Source organism: Athene cunicularia (assembly GCF_003259725.1).
Source record: "Athene cunicularia isolate RWA chromosome 4 unlocalized genomic scaffold, athCun1 chr4_part1, whole genome shotgun sequence".
Classification (NCBI taxonomy): domain Eukaryota; kingdom Metazoa; phylum Chordata; class Aves; order Strigiformes; family Strigidae; genus Athene; species Athene cunicularia.
In genome coordinates, this window is record NW_020799098.1 from 25,281,975 (window position 1) to 25,301,640 (window position 19,666).

At 39.5% G+C, this 19,666-nt stretch overlaps 1 protein-coding gene across 13 annotated transcripts in view; it reads right to left on the bottom strand.

Moving 5' to 3' along the window:
• The window catches only part of APBB2 (amyloid beta precursor protein binding family B member 2), a 131,116-nt gene that overhangs the window by 83,303 nt on the left and 28,147 nt on the right, over window positions 1–19,666 (bottom strand). For all 13 annotated transcript variants that reach the window (XM_026846534.1, XM_026846542.1, XM_026846535.1 and 10 more), the window contains one exon: window positions 18,232–19,032. In XM_026846534.1, coding sequence (XP_026702335.1) covers window positions 18,232–19,032 — 801 coding nt within the window. The remainder of the gene's footprint in view (window positions 1–18,231; window positions 19,033–19,666) is intronic.

Genomic DNA, 19,666 nt, shown 5'->3' on the forward strand with positions numbered 1-19,666 from the left:
CCTCAACTCTCCACATGGGAACTGCTGCATCATAATGCTTTATTTCCAAGTAAAACTCCGTTTTACAAGCATCAAACATTACAAACATTACCGAGTTCAGTATTTTCCAACCTGTAGCTCTCCGTTTTGCTGGAACTGGCTGTGGACACAAGTGGGTCCCTTCTCTCTTAGACCTTCTGCTAGTAGCTGGTGCTTACTTAACTTGACAGACACCACGAAAGACAAATGAACAGATCTTATCCCCTTACTTATGATGAACTTGCCATCAAATCCTGATCCTAAAGAATAGCAACAGTCTTGTACTGCACGTATTTTATCAGATTTATTTCAACTGAGGAATAGAAAGAGCCTCAAGTTTAAATTTGGTGATGTTAATATCTCTTTAATCTGAATGATATAAGTAGTAAGGCAGAGCATGGAAGAAGGAATCTGACTAGCAGTAACTATTTTCTTCTCCCTTGAGAACAGCAACTGAAGAAAAAAGAAATTTGCATTTAAAGTCAGCTACTAGGCAAATTATAATTTTCTTCATCTAAAATATGATAAAACCTACTGACTTCAGGAGAAAACAATGTAGAGAAAGGAAGGACTGTACTTCTCTGGAAATCATACTGCATAAATATACTGATACAGTCTGAAATCGTATAGAAATGCTTGTAGTGAGTTTTGTGCATATGATTGGCTAATTAAGAGCCAGTGACGTTGGCCAGTGGCACAGACACAATTCAAATGGTGGCTTATAAAGCTTCTTTTGAACAGCTTCACTTACAGCACTGTGCAAATGCATTAGAAAAACCTTTTCCTGAATTTAACGATTCAATGAAAAGAGAACATAAAACTGAATTACAAGGGAGTTTCTCTCTGAAATTGAATGTTGTGTTTCAAGAAAAACAAAACCTGCAAGAACAGCCATTTCCCATTTCAGATGCAAACTCTGTGCATCCCTCAGTCCATGTGGATGCATGGCTCCATACATAGCATGGCAGATGCTCTAGGAATCCATGAAAACAACGACTTTATATCCATATGAACTTTGTGAGGCAGGAGAGTGCAAGTCCCATTTTAAACAAAGCTGGGCAGAGATAGGAGGAGAAGTTGAGATGCATTACATAACGTGCCCAGAGTCATGCCCAGACCCTGCGTACTCCCTGGGATCTGTGCAGGCTGCCAAACACCAACCACAGGATCAAGGTATATAGACAGAAACCAGCCACTGTCCTCCAGTGTTTCCATGTGGATGCCCACACAAAGGGCAGCTCTTCCTGATGTAGCAAAGAAAGTAATCCCGATCCCATCCTACCCTATTGAGTGAGTTTATTAGTATAAATAAAAGCCAGAATGTTACTTTCAATGATCTATATAATGCATAAGTTTGCCACTTTAAAGTCGTAGTCAAATGTGCATTAGAAGACAAAATGAAGGCTCCTTTTGCTTCCAACATAGAAGCCAAAGACCTAATGGTTCCCCCCTTCCAAATTCATTTCATGTTGCTATTGTACAGCAGTTAAGGGAGAGGAAGTTATTATGGTGAAAATCCATTGTTACCATTTACCACTCAGAGGTGCATAAGCATGAAATAGGAAGCAACACACTGGCCCACTGGGCCTACAGTTTGCCTGCAAAGAAAGATTTTAAGGGAGAAGCTTGGGCACATCAGGCAGTTGAAGGCTGTGTTGAGGCCTTGTAAGATATGAACTCAGAACCACTTTCCAGCCTTTAAGCTTTGAGCCTTCTTTTTTTTTTAAAAAACAAACAAACAAACAAAAAAAACCAGCTTTAACCTTTTCAAAAGTAATCTTGCTTCAGTTGAACCAAGCCTTCTCCTCCACAATGCATATAGCCATACATGAAATGCAATGTATAGCATCTACAATGGGAAGGCTTTATGAACTGATAGCAGATGCAAGCATCAGAGGAGAAGCTAGTTGTATTTCACCCCTCTGCGAGAGAGGGAAGCATGATGATAGCACACACGGGGCTCTCATAGCCCAGAAGTTTAAGTATTTCACATCACTACATTGGTATAAACTTTCTATTAAATCTTTATTCATAATGTCCAGACACCTTTTGGTATTAAGCAAACTCAGAGATGTTAATCATCTTTGAAAGCATCCATCTAGCATTAGAAATACCTTTATTTTCATTCTCATATCTACTCCATGGCACTTCAGCACTAAAATTTTGTATTTATTTTTCAGAGATGGATTTATATATGTAACTGAAGATAGATTCAGAAATCTACATTTAAGGAGATAGAAATGTTATCTCTGACACAACCACTAAAAAGAATTAGAATAAAATTCAGAAGAATAACCATGTCACCGATCATCCTGGCAAATCAGGATGCAAAACACCATTAGCAAACAGTAGCCAGAAACAAACCTAACACAGAACTGGAGTCCTATGGTGGACAAGCATTTCAGATAGAAAAAGGGAGGGATTAATTATACAGTCCTGCAGAATCACAACAGAATTCTGCTTGCAATTAGAACTGCCTTTAATTCAAACTATATTAGCAAAATAGCTACTCACTTTAGAAATATGAGGACAAACTCTCCTTAAAGCTGCACATGCCCAGAATATAACAACTTCAAAAGCTTCCCTTACTGTGAAATCTGCACTATAATCTCCCTCAAAACAAACATCTGCTTGGTGAGAACGTAAACATGCCAGAGCACAGTAAAACAATGCACAAAAGATCTTTAGTATATGATGTACCACAAGCCCTGGAGACATTCTAGCACTATGGAAGACACAGCTGATTGTCATCACAAGTTACCACAAACAGTAAAAGAAGAAATGCACAAGCAAGAGCACGGTCCTTCTCCACTATGAAAATATTATAGTATCTAATCTTTGGTGAAAGCGTTACAATTTGTGGACATGCCCAAGGACCGCAGGTGGTCTCGGAAAGCAGGAAAACCAGAGAGTTACATAGGATGAGAAGATTTCCCTTTCTAGAGTTGTACTTACCTTTATTGCTGTGCAAAAACAAAAGACGGCAAAGAGGTCCTACAGAATAAGGACACACGTGGTTTCAAGAGCTGTTTTTCTAATGCACAGCCTTCACTTTCCAGCTTTCTTCACCACACAGATGTTCATCTTCTACTTTTCATTAATTTCTTAAAGTTCCTTTACTGTTACTCTTCTGATCTACTTATACAATGAGATCTCTTCCTATCTCATATACAATGGCAGGCAATTATTTACCATTTTGCCACTCTGGAAGGATCAAGGTCACTGAATTATTTGAAAATAGCAGCTTGGTAGCCATTGGCAGTTGAAAAAGTTGTATGTTAGGAACTACGATCAAGACAAAAATCCTTATGCCTAGTGTTTTAATGTAGAGTTGAACTATCACAGGACTAGTCCACGCACTTCCACATGCTCTATTATAAAAAGGGACATAGCAGACTAGAAAAGACAAAGACAGATAAAACTCTCTGCAGGAAGAGACGCTGAGTGTAGTAGGACTCCCAAGCTTGGAAAATGAATGACAGAGAGGAGGGAAGGTTGTCACAGAAACCTGTACAATCATGAATGGTGAGAAGGCGGCAAGGATGGAAAGGAAATGATCATTCATTGTTATGTACTGCTTCCTATAACAGAAAAGCAATGGGCATCTAATGAAATTATTGGAGAGCAATTTTATAACAAAGGGAAGTACTTTCTCATACAACACATAATTAAATTATGGAGCTCATAGTCACAGGATGTTGTGGATGCCAGAAATATAAATGAGACCCAAAATGCTTAAACAAATTAATGTTAGAAAACTCTATCAAGAACAATTAAAGAAGATAACATGAATGACATACCAAGTCTGGAAGCCCTAAACCCACCAATTCCTGAAAGTGAGAAAAATATAATAGGGGGACAACCACTTGCTGCTAGCCCCTTTTTTTTTGTTTCTATTGCTCCCAACACAGTTCAAAAGAGCTCTTATGTTAGTAAATGTTTACAGTCTTGCTTCCCTTGTATTATCTACATTCCAGAAAAGTTCAGAAATAGAAAGAGGAGATGACGACAACATACTGGATGTGAGATGCTAGTCAGAAATTCACTGTTTCTGCACTGATAATGAATTCTCAGTGAATCCTACCATCTTCTGAAAACAGAATTAGCCCAGATAAAAGACTGTGGCCAGTACAACGTACAATCCTGACATAGCAAAGCGATAAACCAAAAGCAAAATAACCAAGTCAAAATATCCTGATCTGGTGGCCTTTACACTGGCCCTTTTGTAGTAACATTACCAGAAACAGAAAACAAAGAGAATTTTCTCTCTCTTTTGAACTTTGACCAACCTTACCCATCAGCAAGTCATAAAATAACAAAGCACATCCCACCAAAAGACCTTTAGTGTATTACCAAATGACGTTAGATCATCACTGCAGAATTCAAGCTGCAAGGTTCATTCCTTTCAAAAAAATGTACTTTTAAAACAGTAGAGAAATTAAATACTACTATTGTGAACTTACACTTGTGTTCAGTATTTTTGATAGAAATTTTTACAATTTTGTATGGTGTCCCATGATATCTGGTACTTTTAAAATCCCCAACTCCTGGAATGAGAAAATTGCAGCTTGTCCATTTAAAAAAAAAAACCAAACCAAACAAACAGCTCTCGCTACAACCCACAGAATCTCCCATGTCTCTCCCTCCAAACAAAGCTGAACAAACAAGATTAGAATGAAAGTTTAACCCTACAAGATAAACAATGACCTAAAATTGATTCTTCGTTTTGAAAACACATTCTTTTTAGATGCCTGCTTGGGAACAAGGTGTATTTGTTTCAAGAAAAATTTATAACTTTGTTTTCATTTAGTTTTTAATTGGTTTCTTGGTGTAAATTGAAGCATTTATTTCTACTCATCAGTACTGCAGCCTTCATACATGCATATCTCTAAGCATTCTTGTGTTAATTACAGAGAGGATGTAAAATGAATGTGTTAATAATAAAAGAGCAACATCTGAAAACTCCCTCCCCTGCCTTTTTGGAAGCCTTTCTGCTTCCAGTGTTCAGTCTGTCCATTTACCCTGTCTGCAGATGCGGTGGTTTAGCAGAGGAAAACAAAAGATCTACTGTGCAAATCCTAGATATATTCCTTCACCTACAGTAAAGCCTCTGTTGTATACTTGAAAACATAAAAAGAAAGGTTAAAAAAACACAACTAATAATTTCTAGTACTAGAGTATTTCAAGTGTGGTCTGCAGAGTGCAACTTCTAAATAAGTAGATTTTTGTCTGCCAGGTTTTTTGTTGTTTGTTTTTTTTTTTTTAATACTGTTGAATAGTTTCTGCACTTAATGTTAGCACAATTTGAAGCAGTGAACCTGAAACGTTGGTCGAACACAGAGGCAGCATCTCTACCTGCTTCTGGCAGAGAGACCTGAAAGACAATCCACCCCTCTGCATCGTTCCTAGAAAACCACAATTCTCCCTAGGTCACTGCTCAATCGATTTTATGATGGGACAGCTGAATCTTATCCCAGATTAACAACAGTTTCTCTCAAATTAGAGACACCTGACCACCCAAAAAAGTCATGTTTCCTCTGGGAAGTGTTAAGCATTCTGGACCATGCACCTCTGTTTTCTAGACCAGCTCCTTGAAACCAAAACCAAAGTTAATGTGGACAGAAGCCACTGGGAGGAACAGAGAATGAGACTACTTCCATGTCGCACTACTCTCAAAGCAGCTTCTTTTAAGAAGCATTTTCTCTGTGAAGTAACTGTAGGACTAGATAACTTTCAGAAAGAGGAGCTTCCCATAAAGACATACACTTGGTATAAAGTACAGAAATCTAGAGTATGGTCATGAAAGTGAGAATTCAACTCTGACACGAAAGCAAGACAAATATTAAAAAAAAAGATCTGTTAATGATCTTTTGTTATTTTTGTTATTTTCATAGTTGCATAAGGGCCTTATTTTCTATACATATTCTGAATATGCACAGGCAGTATAATTTTAAAAAGCCCAACACACCCATTTTAGTGGGAAAAAAAATCCTGTATGAAAAAAAAAAAAAAAAAATCAAATAAACTTCCTATTCTATGCCAGTGGAAGCTTAGCCCTGAAATCTGATGTTTCAGATTTTTTCTGATGTTTTCTTCCTACTTTTCAGATCTCTGTTAAAAAAGCATTGGTTGTGTTTCAGCACAATTAACCATGGGAAATTAATGCAGTCAGGAGACTACAAAGTTCCTTAGTCAATCTGCTGACAGGCTCTAGTGGCAAAAAAGGGAGACTCATTATTCTGATTTAGTTAAGCACAAAAGAAAAAGGTAATTTGAGTTTAACACCAAATGTTATCTTGAAAGTCTGCTACAGAGTGTGACAAGCAACACTGGCTTGCATACAAAAGAAAAACAAATTGAACTAAATTTAAAGTAATTTTACAAAATCCAAACCAGATCACTATTTCTTATTAATAGTTTGGTTTTGTAAGAAGCAAATACAGTTATGCTACTTAATTACAATTCCACAAATGAAGACAATAAGTTGTATAAAGGTTTTGTGTGAACCTTTCCAACAAAAGATCGTTTTTCTGACCTAGCCAAATTGATTGATTTAGGGCTGGAAAAATGAACAAAAAAAGGTCTAAGATATTAGTCAACATTCTCTGACAATCCCAATCAAATGCCAGCTATAAACCACCTCACATTTCTAACCCCTAAAACCTCACTCAGTATATCAAAAGTTGCTTTCCTTGAACTTTAGGGAATGACTAGGGGTACTACTCTTATATTATTTAGACAGACTTTTTGTTCCCTTTGACTGCAAGGAAAATAAAGCAGTCCCAGGGGAGGAATTTGTGACGTGTAAAGGAGAAACTGGAAGTCCAGTGCATAATGTATTTTAAACCTATGATCACAAGTCTAAAACATCACTTGTCAATTCAGTACTGAAATGAGGAGCATTCTGAAAGATACCTTTACAGTATTAACTGCACACCATGCATTCTCCAACTTAAGCTGTCAGATACCAGCTGATCTTCCACTGAGCAAAATGTTTATTAACAGATACAATAATTGTATTCCATATCCAGAGCTAAGGGACATTGTCAACCAGAGCTACAAAAAAGTAAAATAGAAAAGAAGTGTTACTTACAGTTACCAGATGCTCCTGTATAGTTCAACATGTACTGATCTGCTACCAGCATCCTTTAAGTTTGCTATATACATGTTCCAACAGCTTCATATTCTCCTTCTATGTAGCATTTCCAACTCAAATATGGGAAAACACAGTGCTATGTTTAAACAGACACTTACTTAATTAGTCTAATGAGGAATGGTGCTTTGGGGGGGAGAAAAGAAAAGCCACCCCTATTCAACTGCCGGTAGATGTAACAGAGGAAACACCACATGTTGACCATATAAATGGCTGCGTTTTCTAATAAGCCAGGAAAAAATGAGAGGGATGGCTATACAGGAATTACAGCAGCGTGTGCATACAGTGCATTCTCTACTGAATTGATTCCAGCTTGCAAGACATTGATGTATTTTCTGACTGACTCTGCTCAGGAGACAAGCTTTGAAACAGTACTTTCAGCCCACAAGCCTTTAGGTATCAATCACATCAAGATTTAATCAGCTCAACTTTGAACCAGAATAGCCCCTCACCCTGCAAATCAACCCCTGGAAATATATTTATGCTGTTTTTTTTTCTCCTTAGCTGCCTGTATAAACATGAAAAGAAAAGGCTTAGAAAAATGTATGGCAAAGATCCACTCTTTGAAGACAAAATGCCTCTTAAGGCTGCTAACCTCCGACTCCCTGAAGGTGCATTGCAGCAATGGTCGAAATTGATTTAGTGAAAGGCTTCTATTAGTGAGAACGCTGTTCTCATCACAAAGTCCCTCCCCTTGCTATAATCAATAATTTAAGCAAAGCCAAGAATCATGTCAGCCAAAATGACCAGGTTAACTTGAATGTCTTTTTCTTGCAGAGTAAAAGTAAAATTACAGTCTGAATGTATTCTAATTTAAAAATTAATTTGACCAATTTGAGTTGGGCATTTTGGCTTTCATTTTGAGAAGGGGAAAAGAGATGGGGTCTTTTGTTCCTTTCTGAAAACTTCAGAGGTTCAGGAAGGAGCCAAATATCCACTAAAAAGTAAAAGAAACCATTACCTTAGATTTAGGGTATTTGATCAGTTACATGCAAACAAGAAAGGTGCTCTACAGAGTTACAAGTCTTGAGTATTGACAGTGTTACTATATCTATCTCTCAGTACACTGCAACTGTCTGAGTTAATAACTGAAGATGTGCTTCATATTTAAACTTATCCCTGCAGAATCTCAATTCAAAAGCAATTAAAAACAAAATAATAAGAAAAATAAACTTAGTTAACATTAAATTATGTCACTGTTTAGGAAAAAAAATTGTTTAATAAAGAAACAATTTCATGAATAGTTCTGAGACTATTCCAAGGCTTTTTCCTGAAAATCGTATTAGGCAATAAATTAGTCCAGTGTATCAAATTATATACACATAAAATGATCAACATAAATAGTGGTTAAAAACAATCCCTGTAACATAACACCATGTAGAAATGGAAAAAAAATATCCCAGAGACACTATGAGTAGGGAAGAAAAATATATGCTTCAGATTTGGGGCTGTCCTCCCCCTAAAGGTTTCTCATCACTGAAGCATCATGGATAAATAAATCTGCTGTGCAAACTGAAGAACACACACTGATAGGCTTTAGAAATCCAGATCTCAGATATTACAAGAAACTCACTTAATGTCATTATCTTGAGCTCTGTGGCATCCTGATATTGGACATTTACAGCCTAATGCTGAGTACCCAGGGTCTCCATACATCTCAAAATGAAGCAATTGAGCCTTAATGGCAAACGTATGTGCTTTCATGGGATTGCTTAAAAAAGGCTTCATGTCCCTTAAGGCAGGGACCATACATCCACTCTCAAGCGAGGACTGAGTTCAGAGTAAGGTCTCTGCAGCATGCCAAGTCCCATCATGCAAGACCTCTCCTGGTCCATGGAGATGGCTCGATACTGCCCTGAATCTACCCACCATCTCTTGATGCGGCAGCAATAAACCCAAGGCTGCCTGCAGCACCATCTAGTCCATATCTCAGTGATACATGCTATAGGTTTCTCAGTGTTTAATACCATAGCTTGCAATAGGACAGTTGTGACTCAAGGGACCCATGACCTCAATTCAGCCAATCCCATGTCATTAATTAAAGCCGAATTAAATTTCAATCAGCTAATGATGACGTGTGAGAGTTAAACACATGGGGAACCAGTGCACTGAGAGACTAGAGTCTAAAGGAGCTGCTAACTTGGGGAGATTAAAAGAAATACCTTCAGATGCAAATATACCAGGGCAGGAACTGGCATTTAGGTCTGTGTCCCTCAGTGCACAGACATCTCCTTCTACCAGGGCCTGAATCCAGTCCTGAGCTAGGATTTTACTTTCTCTTAGCAGTACTTCAGTATTAAATTATTTTCACCCAGAGCTCCCCTGGTTTTGCCTGCTTTAAGTTTTCAGAACTTCTGTGAAATAACATCCCAGCCTCAAGCACAAGCAAATTTCCCACTACTCACTTCTGCTGCTTTACTCTCAATCTTAGTCCATCCTGTTTATTGTCACTGTCTTTGTGCTAGTCCTGCTTGCCTAACCTACTGACTACAAACACCCCTGCTTGCTTCCAAGCTCCTGCTTATTCCAGCTTCCCCTCAGTTTGTGTCAAGTTCTCATTCATCTCCACAGCTGCAGTTACTCTCCTTTTGCTTCCCCTTCCAGTGGGTCCCTCCTTTCAACAAGTCTCCAGGGCACACTTGCATCTTCCAACTCTTCCTACCTTTCTCCCCACCCCACAACTCTTGTTCCCCCATCAGTTTTCTCTTCTACTGAGGGCAGCGGTAAGACAAGATCACCTCTGCTACTAGAGCCCAACAGTGGTATTACTGAGATGCTCAGAGAAACAACCACAGTGGCCCAAGGCTTTGGGTTTCCACCCTGCAGGGGATTTAACTGCAAAGAAGCAGGAATGACTTCTGAGCAGGAACATCCCAAAACTGTACCAGCCATCCCCAGCATCGTACACCTAGGTGAATCTCTACTACCCCACAGCTGTGAGATCCTCAAAAAGCTCAGGGGCCACTATAAAGACTAAAGACTCATTCTGCTGAGCAGTAATACTGTTTCTCTACTACACCTTCTGCAGCTGAGATGATGACAGACAAGCACCCAAACAGGCTGCAAAGAGCTCTGGAGCACACGGAACCCACCTAGCAGAATATACCCACATTCTCAGCTTGCCTTAACAAACAGGTGCCCGCAGGTTAAGAGTCCTCCCAATGGTAATGCTGTTTTTTCCTTCGCTTCCCCAGAGATTTATATACCCATTTCAAAACATCAATCAGGTGGACTGAAGTTTGGCTTGACTTCTATGCAGTGTTCAGAAGTGCTGAGGCAGAGGTTTACTGGATCGATTTTGGTTGTAATTTGTTATTACTTGCATGGCTTTATGAACTGGGATTTTTTTTTTTTTAAAGGAGAGGTGGTTAGTCTGATATTAGTTGATAGTGGCTTTTCTTCTGTGCAACTTCCTGCCTTACCATCCCTCTGGAAGAGCTATCAGGACCCTGCCCTTTCCCCATTACCTTCTCCAGTTTCCCTTTTGTGATTTGTTTCCCTTCCTCTTTGCTTGGTCCTGTTTCTGACTGGACCTGAACTCTTTCCATGGTTTCAGGAGAGACCTGTGAAGACATACAACCCTAGGCACAGAAGAGCTTTTTCAGCAAGATGCATTCAACCCCAGAGAGGACATGCAGGATCCAGAATAACACTTGTCTATCCCTGAAAAAACAGAAGCTTGAAAAGCTTCCAAAAATAGTTTGTGAAGTTAAGTACCAGACATGAATAAGCTGTTCACTGCTCCTGAAACTAGTTTTCCCTACAGATTCTCAGAAGAGTCTCCCACTTTGTTACAACACAAAACAAACCCTATAGAAAAAAGCACGCCCTAGTATCTCCTAACATTACACATCGATGTAAACTGCACTACAGGGTTAGGGGAAATTTGCAGTGCTCTGAAGATCTTGTGAACTACTCTATAGCTTCCACCTAGACAATAATTATGACTCTGGCATTTACTTCCCTGGGTTGTCTTGCCAGAACCTCTATTCCATTGGCTCCTTTCACTTTCCCCCACTTGTATTCCAAATGTTCCAGCAGCCAGGCTTGCAGGCATTTGTTTACCCTACAACTATACATTTTACTGAATAGAAAACATTCATTTTTAAAACACTCAAAATCATAGCACAGCACTTACATAAAGCAGCACTCTGATTTTGTCTGCATTAGGAATTATCTGCTTTACTAAACTAGCAAGGAAAGTGTCCCTAAAAAGACAAGCACCAAACAAGAAATTAATTATAAAGGGCAAAATAAGTCAGCTTGTTAAGCTCCCATCAAGTGGCCAGAAGTTCAGCTGGAGTAATGTCAGAATTAATGAAGCTATGTCATTTAGGACAGGGCCACACTTGACACTGTTTTAGCCAAAGCACTGAGCTAGGCACAGCCACTAGAAGGCAACCATCTCTGAACTCAAATCTTCCCTGGCCCCGGAGCATCCAGGGAGAGATGTCACACTGTGAGAGCACTGTGTTTGGAAAGACTATGACAAACCATCCTAGATCTTTTATGCACAGTACAGCAGAAATTAACCAATGAGTGATCTTTACAACAAAGCCAGACCCAGAAAAGGAACAAATTTCATTTCTGCACTGCAGGGTAGATGTTGCAGGCTTTATCCAGCTGGGGAATTAATTTGTGAGTGTTACTTGATGTGTGTCCCGCTTAGCCTGCGGTTGCTCCTCCAGATTGCAAGTCCTAGTTCTTGCCTCCTGTCTGCTTCCTGTCTTGGGCACCACGAGGCACCTCAAGGAACATCAGGCAGGCAGCTGAATCAAGTCCTCCCCCTAGGGAGGAAAATGAATGGCTCTGATGAAAAAAAGAATAGTTCTTTATCTTTTTGGTAAACAGTAAGTATGAAACTGCAACCCTGACCACACAACACATTCTGAAAAGCCTCTTCTATAGTCCCAAATTCTGGTAACTTCAGAGTTTGGGAAAGGATGCTAATCACTATTACATAAAACAGTCATTCTTCCATTCCTGAATTTAAGCATGGTAATATACTTTTACATACTTATTTTTAGTAACTATCCCAGTTCAAAAGGGTGCTGATCACTGCTTTTTACCATGGAAACTTTGGGTTTCAAGTCAGAGCACTTATCAGAGCATTCAAGATACAGATTTCGGTAGCTCCACTGAAAACAACAGGGTAAAACCCACCTGACTGCCCAAACACAGCATGTGGCTTCCATGTGCAACTGACAGCAGCAGCGTGTACTTGAAAGACTCACCTTTCAAGTTCAATCTACTATAAAGTTCAGTTTATTTTATCGCCTTCTACCAGTAGACCCTGAATGTTCATCATTACTGTGAAAACTGTGTAACTGTGTGGCCTTTTAGGTTTTATTTCTTTTAAACTGGCTTACTTTTTCATCCCTGAACTCCTCGTATAGGGGTAGCTAAAAGGAAGATAAACATACAGTTAGCTACCTCACATACAGAATATGTTGCCTACACAAACACTGGCAATATACAGCAATAGTCACCTTTTGTATTTCATAAGCAGTCAGCAAATGGTCAAGTCTGAGATTAAAATGCATGCACTGTTCTTGATATGTGGTTATCAGAAACATGTAGGATGAAAAAAACCAGCTCAATATTAAAAGCTGCAGGCTGTTAGGATGCATGGAGGGTGTGAACTAGAGCCTCTTATTTGCAAAAATCTGAAAATTGGATGTTTACCTAGAATGCTACAATTGTATAGGTGATAATATATTATTTCTCTAGTATTATAGGACTTGTGTTTATCCACAGTGTAACTGAATGTATTTCTACGAACATAAATCTTTTTCCATACTCAGGAACACAGAGAACATATTTTGTAGTAAATAACATAGTTGTTGTCTATATCAGATATGTACTGCAATGGAAAAATGGCGCTTTTAAGAGGACATCCATTTTAATTTTGCCAAAGATGATGATTAAAATCAGAGGCAGAACTGACCGTTGGTATAAATTCTTCTGACTAGTTCATGATTTGCAGTAATTTTTATTGTGTTAAGAGGGCTATTCTACCCAGGCATACTGTTATTTCAGAATACTAGGCTCTATTTACAAGAGTGACACTCCTGATCTCCAAGGACCAGTCTCATCGATGTAATTTCTGCACTGGGTTGAACTTGTTTATTCATAACAAGCTATTAAGCTGCCCTCCTGGATTTGCTCAGAGACCAGCAGCAGACAGGCATTTGGTATATGGCAGTCGTATACAGCAGTTACACTCCCTGAAAAAGAGGACACTTGTACTTTTGATACACCATTAAATGACATTTTCAACCAGGGAGGAACAAGGCATGCAAGCTTAAGGCTGAGAAGCTAGGGAACCACAGTAAGCTGATGCCCCTGCGCAGTCTCATGAAGCTCTGAAAAGAGCAAGGAGGGCAACTGTCCCAGAGCAAGAAAACTTGCATCTCTCTATCACTGAGTGTCCCACATCTCAGGAACCTTCCTAATTATGGGGCTATTCCCTGCTCTAGAAGGAGGGGGGTTTTGTACAAATTAAGATAAAACAGGAACCAAAAGCAAATTCCAGTATTATTCTTGGCTTTGAGGCAAACAAATCCCTTCTTTTTTTTCAGAGCATTGCCATTCCTAGTTCAGTAGAGATTATTACATAGAGAAGTGCACTTTACTAAGGAGGGATGACATTCCACTGAAACGATTTTTCGGGTGATAGAAAGTTTAGGAAATGTGCCTGCCTCTTATAGACACTCTGGTGAGCTTCATCAAAAAAAAAAAAAAAAAAAAAAAAAAAAAAAAAAAAAAAAGAGGCACTAGCATTGCCCTCCCCCTCCCCTAGGTTTGGCTCTGGAGTGTCCACTTGACTACTTCAGAGAGAGAAAGAATAAGTAGAGGGTGTAATAACATAAGATGCTCTTCCTTTGAAAACTAGACTAAGGTAATTTTCTGGAGGGAGGGGGAAGAAGCATTCACCATGATTTAAAAGTAGCTCTGTGCCATTTGCAGTTTTAAAGACATCTGGAGCTGGTCTTTGGTAACCCACAACATGAATGACAGCAGTCAGCTGGATGGGGGCAGCTGGTCCTGAAGCCAGTGGAGGAAAGCTGAACGTCCTTATTAAAAAACCTCTGAAAGCTGAAGTCAATGTAGTACTTCTTAAGAAGCAGATATAGATCATTTCTTTGAAGGAGAAAGAAGAGTTTCCTCAAATCACAATTCTTATACTGTACTGTGCTTGTGCCGTTCAGTCCCCCCATTATTAACAGACCCTATTACATTTGTTTGACATCGTTACTAATCAACAACATTAACATTTAGTACTCAGCTAGTTGTTTTGCAAGTTCAGCATTGGGCTGACTTATTTTTGCCTCCTCATTCAGAAAAAGGGTCAATTTTGTTGAAAACACCTTTTCATCAGACCACAAATAGAAGTGTCCCGCCTTAAGGAAAGTTCAGGAGGATTTTCTAAACAGTGATACCTCCCCAGTGCAAACTCTTCAGCTTAAGAGTAAATTTTTCAGGGCCTTTGAATTACATACTTCCAAAACAAAACACAAGAAAACAAAACAAAAAACACCCAACACAAAACAACATTAAGTTTTCCAGGATGTGAATAATAAATTCTGTTAACAGAGGGAAGACGACAAAAGAATACACAAGCTCTGGAAGCAGTTTTTTGCCATTTTCAACAGTGTCCTCTCAATAAAATGGTATGTCTATTGTATTCCTATACATAAGTACTAAATATAATACCTGGATTGAACATTAATAATTCTCCAGCTATCTGCTAGATTGTACTCTTTAACTGATTAATGTTTCTCCAAACTGTATCTTTTTTCCCCTTCCCAGAAGCCATATGACTAAAACTGCCTGTTTTTACAGATTTTCATCCTGGATGCCTTTCTCTCTTTGATCCCTAACGTTTATTACCAGACCATAAACACAAGGGTTGGAGAGTACTTGGCCATGAAGAGGCCACACAGTGCTCTTCTCCCACCCAGATGCAGTGGCATTGAGGAGCCCTGGCCATGCCCAAAACCTTGGACTTCCAGGATGGGCACCACCAGGGTTCCACTGCCTAACTCCTCAGTCAGGAGGGTTTCCCTTCACCCATGCTGGCACATAGGAGGAATGAAAGATTACACTAAAAAGACTGGAAATATCTACCACAGGGGAAAGCACCATGTGCCTTTGGAGAAGATGACCCAAACAGGTTGGGGCAATACCTCCACTGATGGGATGTTTAAAACTAGATCAGACAACCACAAAAGAGCCAAGTTACAACCAATCCTTCCTTTCTGAGGTTTCTTTTTCTTTCCTGCTCCTAAATGTGGGCTCTCACATCTACTCCATGACCTCAAAGGGGCTAGATACAGCCCCCTGGGAATCTCTCAGGTTTTCAGTCAACCACCGCTGCCATAAATGCATTGGGTGTATTTTCTGCTTGTGGGAAAGTACTTCTGTGTCCCTAGCATGACAGAAGAGTGTAAGGGGTTTCAGGAATCAGCAAGCATTACTTGATTTCCCTTAGCACTTCCAACTCCACGCACTGCTGTAGCACCCAAGTTATTTGGCAAGTGAGGTAACTCCTGTAGCTTGACCTGGCACAGTGAGAGGCAAACGAATGTCAATCAGCACCACAGTAATTCAAACAACTCTTGGGAAGAAGATAGAAAAGTTACAGGTAACATGTAACTGTTCTTGACCGTGCCTCAAACAAGAAAGTTCAGTTCACTTACTCAACTTTTATTTCACCTCTTATTTTATGACCCTTCAAACATCCTTGGAGATACATGAACATGCCTAGGGACAGTACATTACTCAAATCTAAAAAGCTGGAGATCCTGGGAACAACTAGAAAATTTGCCCCAAAACAAGTCTGGAGATATTTTCACCAGCTGTGATTTCTGCCTTTTTGTACGCCAGCAGTGTTGTTTTTTTTGCATCCCTCTTTTCAGCCTCCCAGAAGGAGCTGCAAGGGAGCCTGAGAAACTGGCCTGTGTTACCATGTCCAAAAGCCGTCCTGGCACCCATGGCCACATGACATTTGATTTCTTCCCTCTCTTCTGTCATATCAATTGATAGACCATTTTCGAAAGAAACTGGAAACAGTTAATGAAGCAATTTTATCAGAGTGGAGGTAAATTCAAGATAGCAAATAATCCTAAGAGACAGATGTCTGTAAGCTGCAAGTTGCAACAGTTTGATGGTTTTAGAGTCCATGAATACAAAGGCATCTTAAAACCAGTCATCTGATCCAGTATGACAGGTCCTATGTCCTACTCAGTGTTCTCTGACAGTGATCACAGGTATGAGAAACACCTCTACCACTTTGACCTTGAAATGCAATTTTGAGGTTTTCTAGGGCTCTCCATTTATTTTCAACTCTCTTCTTACAGAGACTGAACTCAGATATCTGGACATGTGCTTTTCTTTAAAATACATTGGTTGCTAGCCTGTTGGAAGGTAGGACACCTTTATTCTGCTTTAGAACCATGGTGAGCTCTGAGGGCTTTATGAATTGGCGCTTTTTTCCCCCCCTTCGTTTTAAACAAGGAAATCTGCCATACTCAGTGGAGGAAAGTTCCCCTTTATTTCCATAGTACAAACAAACCACAGCTCAGCTAACATTTGGTTACTTAAATAAGCAAACTTGCCAACACCTAAAACCAGCTCAGAAAATCTCCCTTCCAGAGTGCTCAAATAGCTGATACACCATATAGTGGCAATATACATGTGCAAAGACATTATTTAAAAAGAAACAAAATTTATGCTAGTTCTTCGTATCTTAGGCCACCATTACTTAATTAGACTACTTTGATTTACTCTAATTTAGTTTTCAGTGAGTATAAATTTTCAACCCAGTTTCTCATTGCAAAACCTGGGGCAAGTACAAAGACAGAAGGAGCCAAAAAGCTCAGCATTAAGTTGTCCAAATACCTCCTATTGGTAGTTTCTCCAGAAAATGTTATCAGTGATGTCACACAAATCATATCAAGTATCCTGAGAAATAATAACAACTCAAACAGCAGTTTTAGTAAACTGAAAACTTTTTCATTTTGCACAGGAAGAGGTGACTTCATGAAAATTTTCTCTCTTAACAGCAAAGGTTTGTTACATATCAAAATGGTCAGAAGAACCATTATACATCACATAGTGGAGATTTCTGGTTGTCTTTTAAAAAGCCCTACACATTAAAATAAAAACCACTAGTTATAATCATGCATGACTGACATGTAATGCAGCTGTTGATTTGGACCACAGTGGCCTCCAAACAATATATAGTCTCTGCACTGTAATAATGAAATTACTTAAAATACAAATAATATATTATTAACTTCTTCAGCCCTACGTCATCATCAAGACTTGAATTGCATCACCTAATTTTGACAAATTTGTACTTTTATATACTATCTTGGATATAAAAAAAGTGACAAAGTCCATTAACTAGAGAAATGAGATCTCTAGAGTTTTAAAAATAATACAGATATGTTGTAAATCACAAAACAGCCAGTGTAGAAGTCACCATTACTGTTCAAATAATTAATGAGCTCAGGCCTTCAAAAATGAAATGCTATAGTTTCAACTTTGGAGTTACTGTGTTGAACTGCTACACAAAGTAAACAAAACATAAATTAGATGACCAAAGGTTTGGGAAGACTTCTTCTAAATAAAAGAATATCATTAAAAGACTGGGGGTGGAGTAGGGATAGATCGCAAAGTTTTGTATTAGAAAAGTAAAAATCTTTGCTCAACCTAAAAATCATTGCTCAGAAAGTAAGTTTGTTGTGTGTAGTAAGCTATCAGTACTTTAGCAACTCAATGGGTACATGTTGTGAGAGCAATTATTTAGAAAAGTAGCAAAAGGTGCAGTTACCATATTTTGAGGACTCTGTCTATAGTATTTGCTGGTGCCTTTCCTAAAGCAGCAGTAAAGCCACAAGGACCAAGCAGGAGACTGTCAAGCATTTCGAAGTGGACAAGGAGCTACGTGCAAGCCCAGCACTAAATCTCCTCTTCTCTTCCAAACACCAGCTCAGAAGAGTTAAGCAACATGTTTCTAAAACAGTGGCCAGGAGCAGCTGTTACTTGCATACCTGTTTCATCAGGTGAGCTCAGTGAGGCGCTGTCCTGGGACAGTGTAGTCCAGCTGGAGTCCTCATCGCTTGGGGCCAGGTTTTGAATCCTATGGAGGGCACAATCTGTTTTGGCCCCAGTTTTTGGGTGGTCTTTCTTGGTCTCAGGGCTTGATGACACTGTGGCAACTTGGCCATCCTCTGGGCTTGACAGCTTGTTTTGTTTCCGGGGCAGGACTTCCCCATTGACAATAACGGTAGAGGCCTGGCTGTTGCTTTGTGCAGATTTATCTTCCATAGCAACAAAACTCTGCTCTAGCTCTCTAGCAGATGTCTCTAGATCCGCATAGTAATTCAGGAAGCTCTTGGTCCTCCTTGGCTGCGAGGATAATATTTCACAACCAGAGGAATCCTGCGGGATCGGCTCTTTGCCTTCAAACTTCTCAGAAGTTACGTTTATGCCCGCAGTGGTACTGAGGTTTTTGTTGGGATCCTGCTGTCCCTGCTCGGCGGCTTTCCTGAGCTGGTTTTCTCCATTCTTCACCAGCTTTATATTGGCAGAGCTGTTCCCCAGAAGGGGTTGTGCTGCTGGATCGGAAAGACCCATGGCTGTCTGAATGTTAGTCAGTGCATATTTTTTCCTGCATTTTGGAGGAGTGCTGTTTTTGGTCTCTGTGTGCCTGATTTCTGCATTCAGAAGTTCATTATGTGAAGAACGCAGGTTAAGGGTATTTGGTGGGGTGGCGGGGTTGTTGCGGTTCACAACGTCCGTCGTGCTGCCACTTGCCATAAACACTGCCAATGCGTCCACACCGGAATCAACTAAAAGAGAAAAAAAGAAACAGTCATGAAATACATCCATTATATACGCTGTTTTGCTGGGGTTTCTGGTAAAGGGATGTGTCACTTCAAATAATTGCTTTATAGTAGGAAAATTACCACAACCTAAGTGGGTAAGAGAATAGACAAAAGCTTAGCTTATTAAATAAGGAAAAACAGAGGCAGAAAAACAGAGAGATCATCAGGATCACAAAGCTGAGAAAAAGCAGAAAGCTTGACCCTATACATGGCAGTTTGAAGGCAGTTTTTTGATGTTTGATTCTGTTGCAGATAGGCCTGGGGACAAGAGAGGTGTCCTTTGCAAATGGCTGGGAGTCCAGAAGTCATCCTTACCATTATTTCATTTTAGCATTTCACCTCTACTTCTGACAAGAAGGAGGCGAAGACCTCCTTGAGTGCTCATCACTAGGAAGCAGAAAATTTGAGAAATTTCTAACCAGACCACAGGCAGATGCTGCTCGTTCTTTATCCAGGGTAGAACTCAAGCACAATTAATTTTAAGCCTGACTGGTCACCCAGCTGTTGCCTCGTAACACCCGTATTTTCTCTGCTCTGCATTTTTTTTGTGGTTTTTTTTTGTGGTGTTTTTTTGGGTTTTTTGTGTTTTTTTTTTGGG